General features: G+C 37.7%; 1 protein-coding gene across 1 annotated transcript in view; it reads right to left on the reverse strand.

Annotated features, from left to right (window-relative positions):
• HERC1 (HECT and RLD domain containing E3 ubiquitin protein ligase family member 1) overlaps positions 1-18,883 on the reverse strand; it is a gene marked incomplete at its 5' end in the record, with an annotated part of 168,081 nt that overhangs the window by 49,338 nt on the left and 99,860 nt on the right. The window contains 11 exons of the mRNA XM_079700457.1: positions 716-921; positions 2,094-2,307; positions 2,447-2,717; positions 5,588-5,762; positions 6,486-6,686; positions 7,374-7,426; positions 8,191-8,459; positions 9,460-9,680; positions 10,917-11,041; positions 12,064-12,295; positions 14,631-14,747. Coding sequence (XP_079556583.1) covers positions 716-921; positions 2,094-2,307; positions 2,447-2,717; positions 5,588-5,762; positions 6,486-6,686; positions 7,374-7,426; positions 8,191-8,459; positions 9,460-9,680; positions 10,917-11,041; positions 12,064-12,295; positions 14,631-14,747 — 2,084 coding nt within the window. The remainder of the gene's footprint in view (positions 1-715; positions 922-2,093; positions 2,308-2,446; positions 2,718-5,587; positions 5,763-6,485; positions 6,687-7,373; positions 7,427-8,190; positions 8,460-9,459; positions 9,681-10,916; positions 11,042-12,063; positions 12,296-14,630; positions 14,748-18,883) is intronic.

The following is an 18,883-nucleotide window of genomic DNA, read 5'->3' on the forward strand; positions in this document are numbered from 1 at the left end:
GTTCTATCAAATTAAAAAAAAAATCTACCATGAAATTGTAAAAGAAAAGTATACATGTTATAAAACAACATGCATGGTCTCATTCTTTTCTAACTGGCTTGTAAATATACACCTACTTGAAGTATAGCTTTAAAGTACTATGCCCAAACTCATTTGAGTTATCTTAGACCTGTTCACAATCTTTACTACACATGCTTATTTAATTAAAAAACATTTATTTAATTCAATAAAATAGAAATATTCAGCATGTTTTATAAAACTAATTACACAGACTAAGAAATGATTAAATTGGTAAAATAGAGGTCAGTCTTCATTTCCTAAACTGCCCTTGTCACTGCTCAGGAGCTCAGTGGGTTAGATTAAAACAGGGAGACCAATTGCTTCTTTTCTTGCACGTATAAACCCTCATCTTTTGTGAGGCCATTCCTTTGGTTTTCTTCTCATCCCCCATCTGATTTTCCCATTTGTATAATATTATATCATATAGTATACAACATACACATGTAGAGAAAGGAGAGTTGGTAACTACCAGACAAATAACTGATAATTTAGCTTGTGTGTGTGTTTGTGTGTGTGTGGGTATGTAAGAGAGAGAAAGAAAGAGAGAGACACACATACACACACCCATGATCTGAACTTTAAGCTCTTGGAGAAGAGGAGAAACTATTTTATCTTACATAAGGTGATTGACACACTTGGGGGTCAAAATACATACTCTGTTTTGATGAGCCTCCAATTTGATAAAGGAGCATTTTCTGAGATCTCCTCCCATATCAGCGAGTGTTTGTGGAGTAGTCTGGTTGTCGCGGTCATGTGCAGCAAGAGTGCGCACAAGCTGTTGAGCAGCCCATTGCCTATGCTGTGAGGATAGCCTGGAGGAGAGGCAGCAGGCTGCCAGGGCATTAGCCAGCTCCAGAGGGCCTACAGCAGAAGGATCATAGGAAGGATGGGCATACAATTGGGCAGTTAAACCTGCTTAAACAAAACAATGAAATGATGCCCAGGTGAGAGCTGGTGGTGGTGAACAAACAAAAATGGGTTAAACTATCTTTTAAGAATTAGCACTTTTTCAAGCAATCATTTCACTAAGATATGCATACAAGGTATAAAGCATTTATCTCACATCAAATTCTATATTAAATCTGATTCACTGCAAATGTACATTTATATACACTAATCAATAGTCTTTGCTCTAAGGATACACCGACTGAGAATGCAACAGAAATCATTTTAAGGCCAGGGCAGAGGGAGCATGCCCTGAAGAATTAGAGTTTGGCTTCTGCTGCTCAAAATGATCTTAGGGACTTCCCTAGTGGTGCAGTGGTTAAGAATCCACCTGCCAATGCAGGGGACATGGGTTCAAGCCCTGGTCCGGGAAGATCCCACGTGCCATGGAGCAACTAAGTCCGTGCACCACAACTACTGAGCTTGCGCTCTAGAGCCCGTGAGCCACAACTACTGAGCTCGCGAGCCACAACTACTGAAGGCCGTGCACCTAGAGCCCGTGCTCCGCAACAAGAGAAGCCACCACAATGAGAAGCCTGTGCACCGCAACGAAGAGTAGCCCCCACGTGCAGCAACTAGAGAAAGTCTGCAGAGCAACGAAGACCCAGTCCAGCCAAAAATAAATAAATTAAAAATAAATAAATTTTAAAAAAGTGATCTTAATAGCCAGTCAAGGAAATGCACTGATAGATCCAAAAGCCCATCTCTCTTGGCCAAATGGTCCTGATGAAGAGAAGGGTAAATACTATGTTTAAGTAGTCCCTTCAAATTGTATCATCTTAAGACAAAGAAAAAAATAGCACTACTTTATATAAATTATATTCAGGAAGCCTACCAGGATTATTATCTATGGTGACCCAAACCATAATCTAATAAAATAATCTAATCAAACCATGACTAATTTGGTACATTTTCTAATATTTGTTTCCAGGCACAATGAAAAAGTATCCATGCACTTTTCTTATGATCTAACTTAATAAGTATACATGATGTTATGTAATTCATCACATACAACAATGCAAAAACATATTTTTAAAAATGTATCAAATTGATTAGAAGACTGCATATTTAAATCGTATGAAACTTACCTTTCTTTTCAACTTCTGACTTATCATAATTAGGTCTCAGTTTGGCCCCTTTGTCTGCTAGTAATGCCACAAGGGCCTGAGTTACAACAAAATTTGGGGAGGTTACAAGCTTATTCTCTTCAGCAATTCCTCGGAGAAAGCTAGGTAGAAACTTTCGCTGAATTGGATCATCAACCGTGGTTAGATTTACCCCTGTTGCAGCAGAAATCAAGTTCTGAAGAGGCAATCAGAACAAACAGGTTTAATTTTTACATATAATTTTGGAGCAAAAAGAAGATTTTATCTCAAAAGATTTTTTAAGAATTGGCTGGAAATAAGCAATGCAATAAGAAAAGCACTGAAAACTATCCTACCTGTGTACACAACTGCACCAGGAGTTTTGCAGCACTAGGAGTGTTTGATGCTAGACATCCCACTGCTGTGCTCAGATAGGCCAGGCAAGAAATGGGCTTGTTGGCCTTGCTGTGCCCACCTCGTGAGCGTTCTGAAGTGCTTGCCATGGCGGAAGGGCTGGTGGAGAGGCCAGCTCTCCCTGCTGCAGCCAAGCACATTAATCGAACCAACGTTCGGATATCTGTAAGCCCCAGAGATTCAAGACCAGCAGCCAGGCTACAACTGGAACCACTGCCAGGAAAGGAAAACACTTTAAATGCATAAAGAAAATAAATTTAAGGGACCACATATCATCCATAGCACCAACAACCAAAATAAAAGGCAAGCTGCACTATCATTAGTCATACATGTCCTTAGAGATGTCCAAAAATATTATGTAAGCTGGAAACTGCTTTGAAACTTTTTTATTTTAATAAATATTGACATACTTAAGTATACCTGAATTACCAAAGTATAACTTACAGAAATGTTTACAAACCATGAATTTTCACAAACTGAACAAACCTATGTAACCACCTTCCAGATCAAGAAACAGAACATTACCAATACCCCAGAAGACTGCTTGGGCCCTTCTCAGTCTCTAGGCCCTCAAAAGTAACCACTATTCCAACTTTTTAAGGCCATAAACCAGTTTTGCCTGTTTCTGAACTTCATATAAATAGAATAATAAAGTATGTATTCTCTTCTGTCTGGCTGCTTTTACTCAGCATTATGCTTGTAAGATTCATCCACATTGTTGCATTACAGCAGCAGTTATTATTTTCATTGACACAGAGGCATACTGTGGAGATGTTCGGGTTCAGTTCCAGACCATCACAATAAAATGAATATTGCAATAAAGAAAGTCACACAAATATTTTTGGTTTCCCAGTGCATGTAAAAGTCATGTTTACACTACACTGTAGTCTGTTAAGTGTGCAACAGCATTAAGCCTAAAAGAGCAATGTACAGGGACTTCCCTGGTGGTGCAGTGGTTAAGAATCCACCTGCCAATGCAGGGGACACAGATTTGAGCCCTGGTCCGGGAAGATCCCACAAGCCGTGGAGCAACTAAGCTCCTGCGCCACAACTACAGAGCTTGCGCTCTAGAGCCCGCGAGCCACAACTACTGCGCCCATGTGCCACAACTACTGAAGCTCGCGAGCCTATAGTCCGTGCTCCGCAACGAGAAGCCACCACAAGAAGCTCGCGCACCGCAACAAAGAGTAGCCCCCGCTCGTCACAACTACTGAAAGCCCGCATGCAGCCAACGAAGACCCAACGCAGCCAAAAATATGGCTTTGGGTGCACATATGTAAGCATTTCTGTTGGATACATACCCAGAAGTGTTTTTCTGGGTCACAGAGTATGCTAATATTCACCTTTAGTTGGTACTATCAAAGAGTCTTCCAAAGTAACTGTCCCAATTTATTTTCTCACCAACAGTGTACGAGAGTTCTAAGTGTTCCACACCGTCACGATCACTTTTTCCCCCCAGTCTTCTAAATTTTAACCATTCTGATGGGTGTGTAGTAGTATCTCATGGGGTTTTCATTTTCATTTCTCTGAAGACTAATGTGACTGAACATCTCATTGTTCATGTTTATTGGCCATTTTGAGAGCCTCTTTTGTCATTATGTCCATTTTTCTTTTGGGTTGCCTGTCTTTCTCTTACTGGTTTATAAGAATTCTTTACGTATTTTGTTGGTTACATGCATTGCTAAGATCATCTCCCATTCAGTGTTTTTTTTTCCCTTTAACTTTTTTGCCTTTTTACTTCCTAAATGGCTTGCTAAACAGAAGTTCTTTTTTAATGTAGTCCAATTTATCAATTGTTTTCCTTAAAGTGAATGTCTTTTGTGACTTAAGAAACCTCTGGTTGTTCCAAGATCAAGAATAAAATCTTCCCCTGTTATCTTATAGAAACTTTATTGATTTACATTTCACATTTAGACCTAAGAGCCACTTGGAAATACTTGCTTTATATAGTTTGAGGTTGGGGCCAAGACTCATTTTTTTTCCTTAAGTGAATAAACCATCTGACCTAGCCCAAGTTACGGAAAAGACCATCCTTTCCTCATTGCTCTGTAATGTAAGCACTGTCATAAATCAAATGTTTATCTACATGTGTGAGTCAGTTTCTGAACTTCATTTTCCACAGTCCGAACTGTCTAGTCTTGAGCCAACCCCATATAGTCTCATCTAAATATTTTTTTAAATATCCATTTAAAAAAAATTTTGTTTATTTATTTTTGGCTGTGTTGGGTCTTCGTTGTGGCGCTCAGGCTTTCTCTAGTTGTGGCGAGCAGGGGCTACTCTTCGTTGTGGTGCACGGGCTTCTCATTGAGGTGGCTTCTTGTGTTGCAGAGCACGGGCTCTAGGTGCACGGGCTTCAGTAGCTGTGGCTTGCAGGCTCTAGAGCCCAGGCTCAGTAGTTGTGGCTCATGGGCTCTAGAGCGCAGGCTCAGTAGTTGTGGCACACGGGCTTAGTTGCTCCGCGGCATGTGGGATCTTCCCGGACCAGGGCTTGAACCCGTGTCCCCTGAATTGGCAGGCGGATTCTTAACCACTGTGCCACCAGGGACGTCCTCATCTAAACTTTGAGTTTTTCTTTCAGGGTCCTTCTGTCTTCATGTTTTACTTTTAAATACCCCTACTTAATCATTTCCTAAATGGATGTCTTTTAGGTATTCTTGGCACTCTTTCCTTTTTTAACATTATGCTCCACAGTTTGAGCATAGCAAGAGTCTCCACGATGGAATATACAGGCTGACTTAGCTACACAGTTGGTAAACTCTGCAGAAAAACTCAGTCGACCTTTTATTTTGACCCTACACCAAATGGATCAACAGCCTTGGTTTCCCATTTCAGATAATAAAATAAAATTTTCAGTTTACTCAGTTACTGTAACGGCAATATTTTCTACCTAAAAAGAGCTAAGCATTAACTGAATGACTGACTGACTGAATGAATGAATAATAATGATGACTATGTCTAACTTCTTTCATTCAACAGTAGCTATTCAAGTTTCTAAAACTTCTATCCTCCCAAACAATACCAGACTCCTGTCTAATACATACTAGAAGCTAACTTAACATCTTTTGACACAAAATAACACTTACCTGACTGAGAGAAGAGACAGAGCTCTCATGACCATGGTTCTGGCCAGAAGAACCTGAGCAGCAGCAGTCACTCTCCTTAAAGCCACCACCCGGTCATGAGGGTTTGCTAAGGCAGCTGCCTGTTCACCTAATGTTATTCTCCCAGAGGAACTCTTTTCTACAGAGCCATGGCAACCTGAAAAAAAATAACATTTTGCTTAGTTTATAAGAAGGTAAGAAAAAAAACAGCCGGACTACTGAAAAAATTTTCCATTCTACCTAGGTTCTAGGCTACCAGGAAATAAAGCAAATCAATGTGCTTTGCTCATCTGGAACTTTGTTATACAGAAAATTGCTTGGGAGAAATGAACATTTCTAAGTCAATAATCTATTATAGGAAAAATATGATTCTTAAATTTTTTGGTTTTATTTATTTTTGCTCATGTATCACTTCTACTGATATTAACAAATATAGGAAAGATATAGTTTTTAAAATATGCTTTGAGTACACATAAAGGGCTGAGTCACCAGTACTGTGCCAATTCTTTATTTAATATTCCATACAGCAAAAAGTTACCATACCCTCGCACCGAAATTAAAAAATACTGCAAAATAGTTTTTATTCATTTCCAGGTTTCTCTTAACACAAAGTTTAAAACAAACAAACAAACAAAAACCCCTACATTTTATAAACTTTCTTTTTATCACTTCAACATTTTATAAAAAGAAAATATCAGAAACTTAGTATTATACTATACCTTCAAAACATTAGAATAACTGGCTAAAGATACTTGATGGGATAGGAAATGTTGAACTCTTATTATTATTAACCTTTACCTTATTATTATTATTTACCTTTCTAAGAAGCAAATTAATATAGACTCTATAAAATCCATGCCAATCAGCATTTCAAGTTTACCTATTTGCATCAGAGTCTCTTCCATACTGTTGGTCGCTGTTACCATTGCTACTGATGCTCCCAACGGATCGCTGTCAGGGAACTGGACTGGTTCTGGTACAATGCGGCGGTCGTTTAAACCAAGTGGTCCAGCGAGTAATTCAAACTCTTCTTCACCCGTTAGCTTTTCCTCTTCATCAACATCCAACATGTCCCAGTCTTCTGGAATTTAAATAAAGAAGTGTATGGTATGTGAATATAAACATGAAATAACTCTGCTGGCAATGGTTATTGTGAGATATGTCTAAAATGCAGATGGACTGAAAGCCAACCGCCTACAAAATGAACTACGGCACCATCTCCTGGTGACCCAACCAAACTGCACTCCTGAGTTATAGTGAGACTAAGGGAAAGGGAGGCAGAGCAGTCAAATCCATTTAAACCAAAAGCACATGTTACAGTTGGTAATGGAGGTTTCAACGAATAAAAAATATTGTTATGGGGCCAACAAAAAGTTCTTGACCCTGTCCATAATCATTAGGAAATGAGTTACTTCAAATAAATGAATGCTCCAGATAAACTGATGCTCACTTCAATTTTTTGTCTTTTACTTTCCTCAATTAGGATGGAAATTCAAAATGTACTACACACTTTCCCTACTTTGAAAAAATATGTATGCCACCAGAAATTAACATTCTGTGGCAAAGCTAGTATTAGGACCCAGGTCATTTTCCTTTGACTTTTAAAACTAGGGCTGTTGCTACCAAACTATCTTGAACTTTTGGGGGGAAGTTTAAGTTAACATGTACATAAATACAAACAAACATATGAAGGTAAGTTTTAGTAACAGATGTTAAGCAGAAGGTACATACAAAAATACATGTGAAATAAAGAAGCTCTCACAACTACCTTCATACACACTGTCCTGCTTGCCAATTAGATCTGGAGCTTGTCCCTTGTACCTGCACCAAACACGAAGAACATTGTGTTTTTATATAAAACAGTTAGTGCCCCAAAGTGCAAATTATGTCATTAGGACATTTTAAAAAGTCATTAATAAAGCAACACAAAATAAAAAAGAGTATTTCATGTTATGGGCTAATGTAATAAAAACTACTGGTATGTAAGTGTTTACAAAATCAATGACTATTTTACCAAAATACTGGGGAGGTTTCTAGGTTACCTACGTAAGTCTTTTAATCAAAACCTATTCCAGAACACCTTAAAGACTTTAATAGTTGACAATAAGGGCAAAAACCCTACTCAACAGCAAACAGTTGCTATTCAAGGGTATAAAGAAGTAATATTTTCATGGAAGCTCATTTAATCTGAACAGTCTATATTTTTCATCAAGAAAAAAAACCTTAAGACGTCAAAACTATGGTGAGAAACACCAAAGAAAAAAATTGAACATAAGCCTCCTGAAGGTTAAAGCAAGGGTCCCACTCACAACTTGACAACAAATTAAAGGTTAACACAGTCAAACTCCAGTGAAGGACCTGAGGCCATACCACTGTTCCCAGACTACAGGCTCCCACCTCTGGCAGGAACTTGAATTCTTCCACCTCCCTCATCCTTGTCCCCAATTCAGCAATCATAGGACTTTATAAAGGAAAGGTTAAAGGTTACTCCTCACATTAAAAAAGCTACAATTCCCATGTCTTAATGAGAGATACTTTATATACTTCGATCAGAGGGTATGGTTATCTATCCAATTTCAAGGTACCTTTCAGAACTTGTTGCCTTGGATTTGGTCTTCAGGGCTAAGTACTTTTCCCTGCAGCTGCCACATAGCAGGTAGTATGGATTTCCACTCCCACATTCACCACCGAACCAGCCATCCACATAGGAGCCGTTGCTGCGATAGCCCTGGCGGTTTGCACTGCGCCCACAGCCTGGGTGATTTCTCTTCATGTGCTGATTGAAGCTGACAACACTGCACTCACACAGTTCACATACCACCACTTCTTCCCTGTCTTCAGACTCACAAACATGCTGCACAAAATAATTTCATATCAAATTATTAGTCAAGTTAACATAAAATTAAGAAGAGGTAAACAGATAATTTATTATATTAAATTAACAACTTTGTTTACATATGCTGGAATATTTGCAAGATGTTCATCAAGGCTATATAACAAAGTTCTTTCAAATCAAAATCCAGATCACACGGTCTGAAGGTATTCTTTGCCCCTTCCTCACACTAATAAGTGACAATAAAAGTAACTGACTATCCTACTGAGAAAAAAGTTATTAATAAAAATGACAATTTGCCCCATCTCAAATGATTTAAAATCCCTCCAATGAAAACTACTTTCATCTTGGTTTTATTTATTAAATATAAACATGCATAACATGTTTATCATAACATGCACATCTATTTTCTGAATTTCTAAGAAGTCATTTGGATTCATTTATCTTATTAACATAATATGGTATATGCTCTTTCCTATAGAACTTATACCTGTGAACTTCTGTTTCCCTGCTACAAAAAGTGTAATGCTAAACAATGTAAACATACAAACCCATCATGTACCCTGCCCTTGGATGGAGGCATTTACAAGATCTAGGTGGCACTGGTTCCTAGAATGAGGCATTACAGTGATTAAATAGAACCTATAAAGAAGAAGAGCATGCATTCAGATAGCAAGGTAAGCACAGTAGCCATGTTAAACACCCAGCAGAGCTGACTGGGACCTGATGCCTATTTTGTAATCTATCTTTGACATCAGAAATCAAATTAGCACAGCACGGCTCTATTCATCTAGTCTGGGGAGAGAAGCAATAAAATCGCACAGAGAAAGCAACAAGAGAGACTTTTTCTTACTAGTTTGTAGGCATCAAAGTAACCTCCAGTGTTAAAGCCCCAAACTTTAGGATGAGATGTCAGACTTTTCAGAGTGTTACAACTCTAGGAAATGCTGTTATTAGTAAGCTGTATGAACAGGAGGGCAGGAAAATAAGTCAGAGCAGCCCCCGCTGCAGTCACACACACCCAGGTAGGCCAATCCAGTACCTCTGGGATCCACATTCCCAGAATATCGTTGTCACTGGTCAGGTCTTGTCCAAACATAGCTTCCATCGCTTCATCATCAAGATCAATTTCCAATTCCTCATCTAAATTAAAGTCATACAATGCCCCTGGGTCTTGTTGCAAAGATATTCCTTCTCTCCGACTTTGATTCCTATGGGCCTGCACAGAGCGGTATAACCCCGCTCAGAACAAAACAAGAAAGGCATTTTATTTGCATGTATAAAATAATTCTGAATATTTTGCCAGTTCTTAACTGCCATACAATGCAGGTGAGAGCCTACCTCAGCTGACTTATTGGATTCCAAACCATAAACATAAAACTTTACCTAACATATGTGTTTCCTCTTCCATGAAATGGGGATAAGAGTATTCATACCCTGCAGAGCTGCTGACAGGTTTAAATAAGATAATCTATGTAAAATATTTCATAATGTTTGTTATATAGAAGAACACTCAATAAATATGAGCTGTTATTATCCTTTTAGTTTTTTTTTTTGTCAGTCGCTTTCATTATATATTAAATACACATCCTATATGTTCTAGGACAGTCTCAATTTTTCTGTTTCCATAAATTACTGAATCATTATTTACGTTTTAATAGTTCAAAGATTAAACTCTGTTTTGACAAATGACATATTCTAGATTTTAGTTTGGAAAATATATTCCCTATAATTTATTTATTTATTTTTTATTTTTTTTTTTTTTTTGCGGTATGCGGGCCTCTCACTGTTGTGGCCTCTCCCGTTGTGGAGCACAGGCTCCGGACGCGCAGGCCCAGCGGCCATGGCTCACGGGCCCAGCCGCTCCGCGGCACATGGGATCCTCCCAGACCGGGGCACGAACCCGTATCCCCTGCATCGGCAGGCGGACTCTCAACCACTGCGCCACCAGGGAGGCCCTATTCCCTATAATTTAAATTTCACATGCCCAGAACATAATCTTAAAAATATTTACTAAGGTAATGAAAAAATATATTTTTGCTTATCTGGGCCTTACCTAGTAGTGAAGCCCTAAAATTCACAAAGTACATCAGAAAAGCCAGTGCCTACTTTGGCACAGTGCTCTCTCTAGCTCCTTCTCATCAGTGATGTCTTAAACATGCATCTTCACTTCTTAAATTATAAGTATTTTGAGGGCAGAGAGAGCATTTATGAAATTTCTCAATATTTACAAGTGACCAGTATAGCCTTCTGCACCCAGAGGGAACTTAAAAATAAATCTATGAATGTATGCTGTGACTAAAATTATATAAATCCATAGAAAGTAATATGCAAATAGTTGCTCTTTTAATGTGGAGGTACTGAATACTTAGTATCATTAGTTTACATCTTCTTTAATGTTGCTTTTACATTTACTTTAAAATATAAACAAACTGTATAATACTTTCGCCAAGAGAAGGATGTGAAACATATACTTACCTGCTCTTGCTAGCAATGTTCGAGCAGCTAAATCAAACTTGTGCCTTCTTGTAACTGCTGAGCGACCCCTAGCGGGTGGTCCACTTCCAGAAGCTGCATTCTCTACATGATCCAGATTATCAGGGCTAAAAGAGCAAGTTTGAAAGCAACACACATTTTAAAAAATCATCATGAACAGAAAGCACAGGTGCAAGCTTGCTTGTAGTACTTTTTCCTCCAAATATTATCAAGAACAAAATATGTTTTGAAACATATCTTTTGTGTCTGGCTTATAAATATGTCATATTGCCCTGAGCAATAATTTTATCTAGTTTTGAAATATACCAACAATGAAATTACGCTTAATGCAAGTTTAAATTCAAATGAGGTCAATGGCCTTAACTAAATCCTAAATGATTAAATACTTAAAAATTGAAACGATTGGGAATCCTTGCCTTGGAAAAACAGGTATTTCAAAATAAGTTATGAAAATATTCACTGAGCTTGTCAGAAAAAGTCTGCATATTAATATAAGACACAAGCCCCCCATAGAACTTCATGAGCTAAAATGAAACGAAGATTTAAAGTCATAAGAAGTGCTGAAGGGGGAGGATTTTAGAAAGAATTACAGAATATTTTATTACATTTCTTTTTAGGCTAAGCATTATCAGAGAATTCATTTCACAACTTTAAAAAGGGGTGTATTGTACTGGATATTAAAAACTAAAGAAGAAATGAAAATATAAACCCATATTAAGAGACAGAAAAGATTTAAAAGTCCATTTCTATTCAATGCATTACTTTAAGTCAATTTATATTAAAATGAACATTCTAGTTTATATCTCTTATATAAAATCAAATTATTTTATCAACATGTTTACTTTATTTCAGAATAAATTTATTTTAATTTTTAGTTTCTTCTTTTCAGCAATTTTATATTAAAATTATTTCCTTATTTCATAAAAACATCATTCAAGTCAAAACCTGTCATGTCATTGTTAAGGGTGCTTCACAGAAACATAAGCTTGTAACTGAAATGTCCACCTTTTCATCTCTCTCTAGTTATCAACCTTATATACCATTAGAAGCATCTATGAAGGGACATAATGGGGTTCTTGGGGTACCATTTATAACACATGGAACAGAAATATGGAAATTGGAATTTCACCTTTCACTAAAGCCTTCCTCCATTTCAGCAGCATCAGCTGATGGTATGTCTCCTGGTGACTGCAAATAGCAGGGATCATTTGACTTCCCACCACTGCCTACAACTGCGGCTCCGTGCCTTGAGTCGGCTGTGCTGCCTGACTGGGGCTCCTCCTCATCCTCATGCCCAGGGTGCTCTATCATCCACATGGCAAGGACAGTGATGTTCTGGGCATCAGCCTCTCCTCGAGCACCTGAACAGAGGGAAAAAAAGGTCTAATACTGACTTTGGGCAAAATAATTAGTTATTCATGCTATCAGTTTAAGACTGTCTGTTATGTTGCCACTGTAATTGAATCTTGTGTTAAAAATCTTACAAACCTTTATGGCCTCTTAAAAAACAAACTGCCGTTAATAAAGATGGTGCTTCTCATAACTGCATATAATGATACATAAAAAGTTATAGTAAGAAAAAGAAATAAAAGGAATACAAATTGGAAAAGAAGTAAAACTGTCACCGTTTGCAGATGACACGATACTATACATAGAAAATCCTAAAGATGCCACCAGAAAACTACTAGAACTAATCAATGAATCTGGTAAGGTTGCAAGATACTAAATTAATGCACAGAAATCTCTTGCATTCCTATACACTAACAATGAAAGATCAGAAAGAGAAATTAAGGAAACAATCCCATTTACCATCACAGCAAAAAGAATAAAATACCTAGGAATAAACCTACCTAAGGAGGCAAAAGACCTGTACTCAGAAAACTATAAAACACTGATGAAAGAAATCAAAGATGACACAAACAGATGGAGAGATATACCATGCTCCTGGACTGGAAGAATCAATATTGTGAAAATGACTATTCTACCCAAAGCAATCTACAGGTTCAATGCAATCCCTATCAAATTATCAATGGCATTTTTCACAGAGCTAGAACAAAAAATTTCACAATTTGTATGGAAACACAAAAGACCCCGAATAGCCAAAGCAATCTTGAGAAAGAAAACGGAGCTGGAGGAATCAGGCTCCCCAACTACAAAGCTACAGTAATCAAGACAGCAAGGTACTGGCACAAAAACAGAAATATAGATCAATGGTACAGGATAGAAAGCCTAGAGATAAACCCATGCACCTGTGGTCACCTAATCTATGATAAAGGAGGCAAGAATAAACAATGGAGAAAAGACAGCCTCTTCAGTAAATGGTGCTGGGAAAACTGGACAACTACCTGTAAAAGAATGAAATTAGAACACTCCCTAACACCACACATAAAAATAAATTCAAAATGGATTAAAGACCTAAATGTAGGACCGGACACGATAAAACTCTTAGAGGAAAACATAGGAAAAACACTCTTTGACATAAATCGTATCAAGATCTTTTATGGCCCACCTCCCAGAGTAATGAAAATGAAAACAAAAATAAGCAAATGGGACCTAATGAACCTTAAAAGCTTTTGCACAGCAAAGGAAACCATAAACAAGACGAAAAGACAACCCACACATTGGGAGAAAATATTTGCAAATAAAACAACGGACAAAGGATTCATCTCCAAAGTATACAAACAGCTCATGCAGCTCAGTATCAAAAAAACAAACAACCCAATCAAAAAGTGGGCGGAAGACCTAAGTAGACATTTCACCAAAGAAGACATACAGATGGCCAAGAGGCACATGAAAAGATGCTCAACATCACTAATCATTAGAGAAATGCAAATCAAAACTACAGTGAGGTATCACCTCACACTGGTCAGAATGGCCATCATCAAAAAGTCGACAAACAATAAATGCTGGAGAGGGTGTGGAGAAAAGGGAACCCTCCTGCACTGTTGGTGGGAATGTAAATTGATACAGCCACTATGGAGAACAGTATGGAAGTTCCTTAAAAAACTAAAAATAGAATTACCATATGATCCAGCAATCTCACTACTGGGCATATACCCTGAGAAAACCATAATTCAAAAAGACACATGTATCCCAATGTTCACTGCAGCACTATTTACAATAGCCAGGACATGGAAGCAACCTAAATGTCCATTGACAGAGGAATGGATAAGAAGATGTGGTACATATATATAAAGGAATATTACTCAGCCATAAAAAGAAATGAAACTGGGTCATTTGTAGAGATGTGGATGGACCTAGAGTCTGTCATACAGACTGAAGTAAGTCAGAAAGAGAAAAACAAATATCAAATATTAATGCATATATGTGGAATCTAGAAAAATGGTACAGATGAACCTGTTTGCAGGGCAGGAACAGAAACACAGACGTAGAGAACGGACATGTGGACACAGGGGGGAAGAGGAGGGTGAGATGAATTGGGAGATTAGGTTTGACATAAATACACTACCATGTGTAAAATAGCTAGCTAGTGGGAACCTGCTGTACAGCACAGGGAGCTCAGCTCGGTGCTCCGTGATGACCTAGATGGGTGGGATGGGGAGAGGTGGGAGGTCCAGCAGGGAGGGGATATATGTATACATATGGCTGATTCACTTCACTGTGCAGCAGAAACTCACACAACATTGTAAAGCAATTATACTCCAATTAAAAAAACATTTAAAAAAATTATACTACCTGTGGCTTCCATGGCTTTCGCAATCTGCCGGAGAGAGAACCCCATTTCCAACAAGGGTACTGCAATTGCTGGAGGAGGAGGAGAAGTTGAAAGTCTACTGCTTGGGTCTGACAAGGCTGAGACAAAAGAAAGAGAAGTCCTAAATATCACTATACACCATGAGTAAAAAGTATTCTTATAGTAACCATAATTCCCAATTTTCTTAATAGTGTCCAAATATAATGAAATGTTACTCTACTAAGAATTCTCTAATAACTAAATGTGATTAAATTTGATATAGCTTTTTAAGGTTTTTCTTAAAGATAAAGTAGCTATTATGAAACAAACCTGCTGAAAAAAATGTTTAATGTTTTCTTTTTTAAAAATAGTTTCCTACTTACAAAAAATTTCAAGCTTTACAAAAATTTGTAAGAATAGTACAAAGAATTCTTTTACCCCTGAACCACTGGAGGGTAAGTAGCAGACATAATGCTCCATCTTCCCTGAATATACTATTACTCTTACAAATAACAACATTCTCCTGTATAACCACAACGCAACTATCAAAGTCAGGAAATTAACAATTATCATCTAATCCAGATTCCATTCTAGTTTCAAGCAAAGTCCTGATAATGTTCTTTACAGCAAAGGATCTAATCCAGGATCATCTTTACATTTAGTTTTCATGTCTCTTCAGTCTCCTTCACTTTGATACTTTGAAGATTCCAGGCCAGTTATAGGGTAGAAAGTCCCTCAATCTGATGTCTGCTGTTTCCTCATGATTAGACTCAGGTTGTGCATTTTGGCAGGAGTAGCACAAAACTGACGTTGCCCTCTTCTTACAGCATTCTATTAGATGGTTCATGATTTCATGTTGTCCCATTATGATGGGTCTGACAAGGTTAACTTGATGATGTTAACTTTGATCACTTGAGTTAAGCTGGTATCTGCCAGGTTTCTCCACTGTAAAGGTACTTTTTTTTTCTTTGTAATTAATAAGTATTTGTGGGAAAACACTATGAGAATAGGTAAATATCTCATTCTTCATCAGTTTCACTCTGCATCCATTTATGCTTACTGGCTGAATTAATTATCATTACGATGGTTGACAAAATGATGGTTTTTTTTAAGTCCATCATTGCTTTCAGATTCATCAGTTGGTATTCCACTCTAAAGCAAAGCTTCTCCTTTCTCCATCAGTCTAGGGTTATGGATTGTCATTGCATTCATGAGTTATTGTCTGTTATTGTAATTATTATTTATTTTTATGCCCCACATCTCCCAGATTTGGCCAGTGGATGCCCCTTCACTCTGATTTCTATACCCTTCAAGCCTGTGCCCATCATTCTCTGAGTACTTTGTCAATTTATGGTACAAGCTATTCTAGGTTCATCTCATACTGAGACCTGAAATCAGCCATTTCTCTCTCAGAAGATCAAGGTTCCTTCTAGTAGAGAATGGTATTTCAAAGATAGGATCTTGGCACTAGGTGTGTGTCATGCTACTGAAGCATCACTGTCCCAAGGCCCTCTCAGTGGACAGCTGCCAGTGGAGGCCCTCTTCACCCTATATGGTTCTGACACCTAGTGCCAGGCCATATGGACACTTCTTTGCCCCACTTGGACTCCAAAACCTTATACCAGGCCACTCCCCACACACGAGGTGTTTTTTTTCACCCCAATCTGGCTCTGACAACCCACGCTGGACTACCATGCCACACACCTCCCGTACCCTGCTGCCATGAATGCCTCCCTAGCTTGGCCCCACTTAATGGCTTTCAAATTGAATTAGTAAGGAAGAAGGGAAGGAGGGAAAGAGGGAAGGATGGAGGGAGGGAGGGAAGACTATAACTCTCATTTTTGCTTAAAAAAATGTCATTACTGCTACAGTGGTGATAGCCCTGATATATGTGATGGACTTCTCCTTGCCATGGTAGAGTAATAGAGACTAGATTTACCCTCACCTTAAACAACTAAAAAAACAGACAAAAATGATCAAACAACAGTCTACAGATATTGGACAATAGGTAGTGTAGGACGGTGATCCCTGAGAGAAGGGAATCAAATGAGGCAAGGTGTACAACTGCCTTAGCTTACTGCCTGGAAAGAATTTCCCAAACTGCAGGTGAGGGAGGGTAAATTCAAGCCAAACTCAGTGGTCTGAATGGCGGAGACAGAGTAGAGAGTTCAAAAGTGGCTAGAATTCACAGGGCAGAATCCAGAAAGGGGAGATCTGTATGGAAAGAGGACAGCTACACAGATAGAGAACTCCAGAAATGTGCAGAGGGTCCTCTTCCCCTCAAGTCCTCAGCTGATGCTAATACAGCAACTATCCAAAGCTAGGGAAAGAATCACCAAGAAGCAGCAGGCAGAACAATCCTTAGAACTCACAAAGGGTTGGGAAGTTTGTGTTACAACAAGCCAGAATGAAAAAACTTTGTAATGCATAAGGTATTAGATAGAATACTAAACAAACTAAAGGCTGTTCTGGTCCCACCTAACAAATCTTAAAAGGAAGCCTTGAAAGAATCAAATTGTTTTCAAGTTACTTAACTGAATTCTAGAACAAAGTTTACGTATAATACAATTAACGAAATACAAAATATCCAGCACCCAACTAGGTAAAATTCACAATGTCTGGTATCCAATAAAAAATTACCAAACATGCAAAGAAACAAGAAAACACAATTCAAAATGAGGAGAAAAATTAATTAATAGAAACAGATCTAGAAATAATTGATAAATTAAGTACCACAGACATTAAAACAGATACTATAAATACACTTGATTCTGGTTATTTGTGGATTCCCTATCTGCCAATTAATCTACTCCTTTAAGTTAATTTGTAACTCCAAAATCAATACTCATGGCACTTTCACAGTCATTCACACACACAGGGTGACCAAAAAATTCAGTCTTCTGATGCACTTGTTCCCAGCTGAGGTCAAACAAGGTGATGCTCTGTATTCTTGTTTCAGCTCTCAGACTATAACAAGTGTCCTTTCATGCTATTTAGTGTTACTTCTTTTGCATTTTTTGTGCTTTTTGTTGGTGATTTCATTGTTTAAAATGGCCCCCGAGTATAGTGCTGAAATGCTGTCTAGTGTTCCTAAGTGCAAGAAGGCTAAAATGTGCCTTATGGAGAAAATATAAGTGCTAAGCTTCACACAGGCATGAGTTAATAGTGTTGCTGGCCGTGAGTTCAATGCTAATGAATCAACAATACATATTAAATATGGTGTCTTTAAATTGAAACACACATAAGGTTATATATTCATCAGTTGACAAAGAAGTGACCAGAAGCTCACAGAAACCTAGCCCTGTATTTTCCCTAGGGAACAATGGTTCAGTTTTCACTAATTCTGTGTTCACAGAATATAACTGTTTTAATAATGAGAACTGTTACTCCATGTATTCTGTAAGGTAGAGGAAAAGACTGAGTATGTTATAAAAGCCATGGGAGATTAAAAAAAAAAAGACATATACAGAACTTCTAGAAAACTACAATATCTGAAGGGAAACATACACTGGATGGGATTAAGAGCAAATTAGACACTGCAGAAGAAAATATTAGGGACCAGAAGGCACAACAATAAAAATGATCACAAATCAAACACAGACAGGAAAAAGAATTTAAAACAAAAACAAAAAAAGAGCAGAGCATCGGTGATCATGATCTGTGGGATAACTGCAAGTGGCTTAATATACATGTAACTGGAGACACTGAAATGGAGGAGTAGTGGAACAGAAAAAAATCTGAAAAAAATAATGAATGAAAAATTTCCAAATTTAATGACAACTTTAAACCCACAGATCCAAAAACCTCAATAAACCCCAAGCACAAGAAACATGAAAAAAACTATACCAGGGCAGATCACAATCAAATTGCTTAAGCCCACTGATAAAAAGAAAAATCTTAAAAGCAGCCAGAGAAAAAGGCATACTACATCAACATTAGAAAGACAGAAGACTTATCACTGGAAACAATGCAAATCAGAAGACAGTAGGGCAACACCTTAAAGTACTGAAGAAAAAGAAAAAACAACTGTCAATATAGAATTCTATTCCCAGTGAAAATATTTTTTCAAAAAATTAAGGTGAAATAGACTCTTTTGGATATATAAGAGCCAAAAGAGTTTATCACTAGCAGATCACTACAAGAAATGTTAAAGGAAGTCTTTAAAGCAGAAGGAAATGATACCAGATGCAAATATGGATATACATAAAAGAATAAAGAATCTCAAAACTAGAAAATATGTGAGTAAATAAAAAAT

The sequence above is a fragment of the Hyperoodon ampullatus genome (genome assembly GCF_949752795.1).
Source record: "Hyperoodon ampullatus genome assembly, chromosome: 3".
Lineage (NCBI taxonomy): Eukaryota > Metazoa > Chordata > Mammalia > Artiodactyla > Ziphiidae > Hyperoodon > Hyperoodon ampullatus.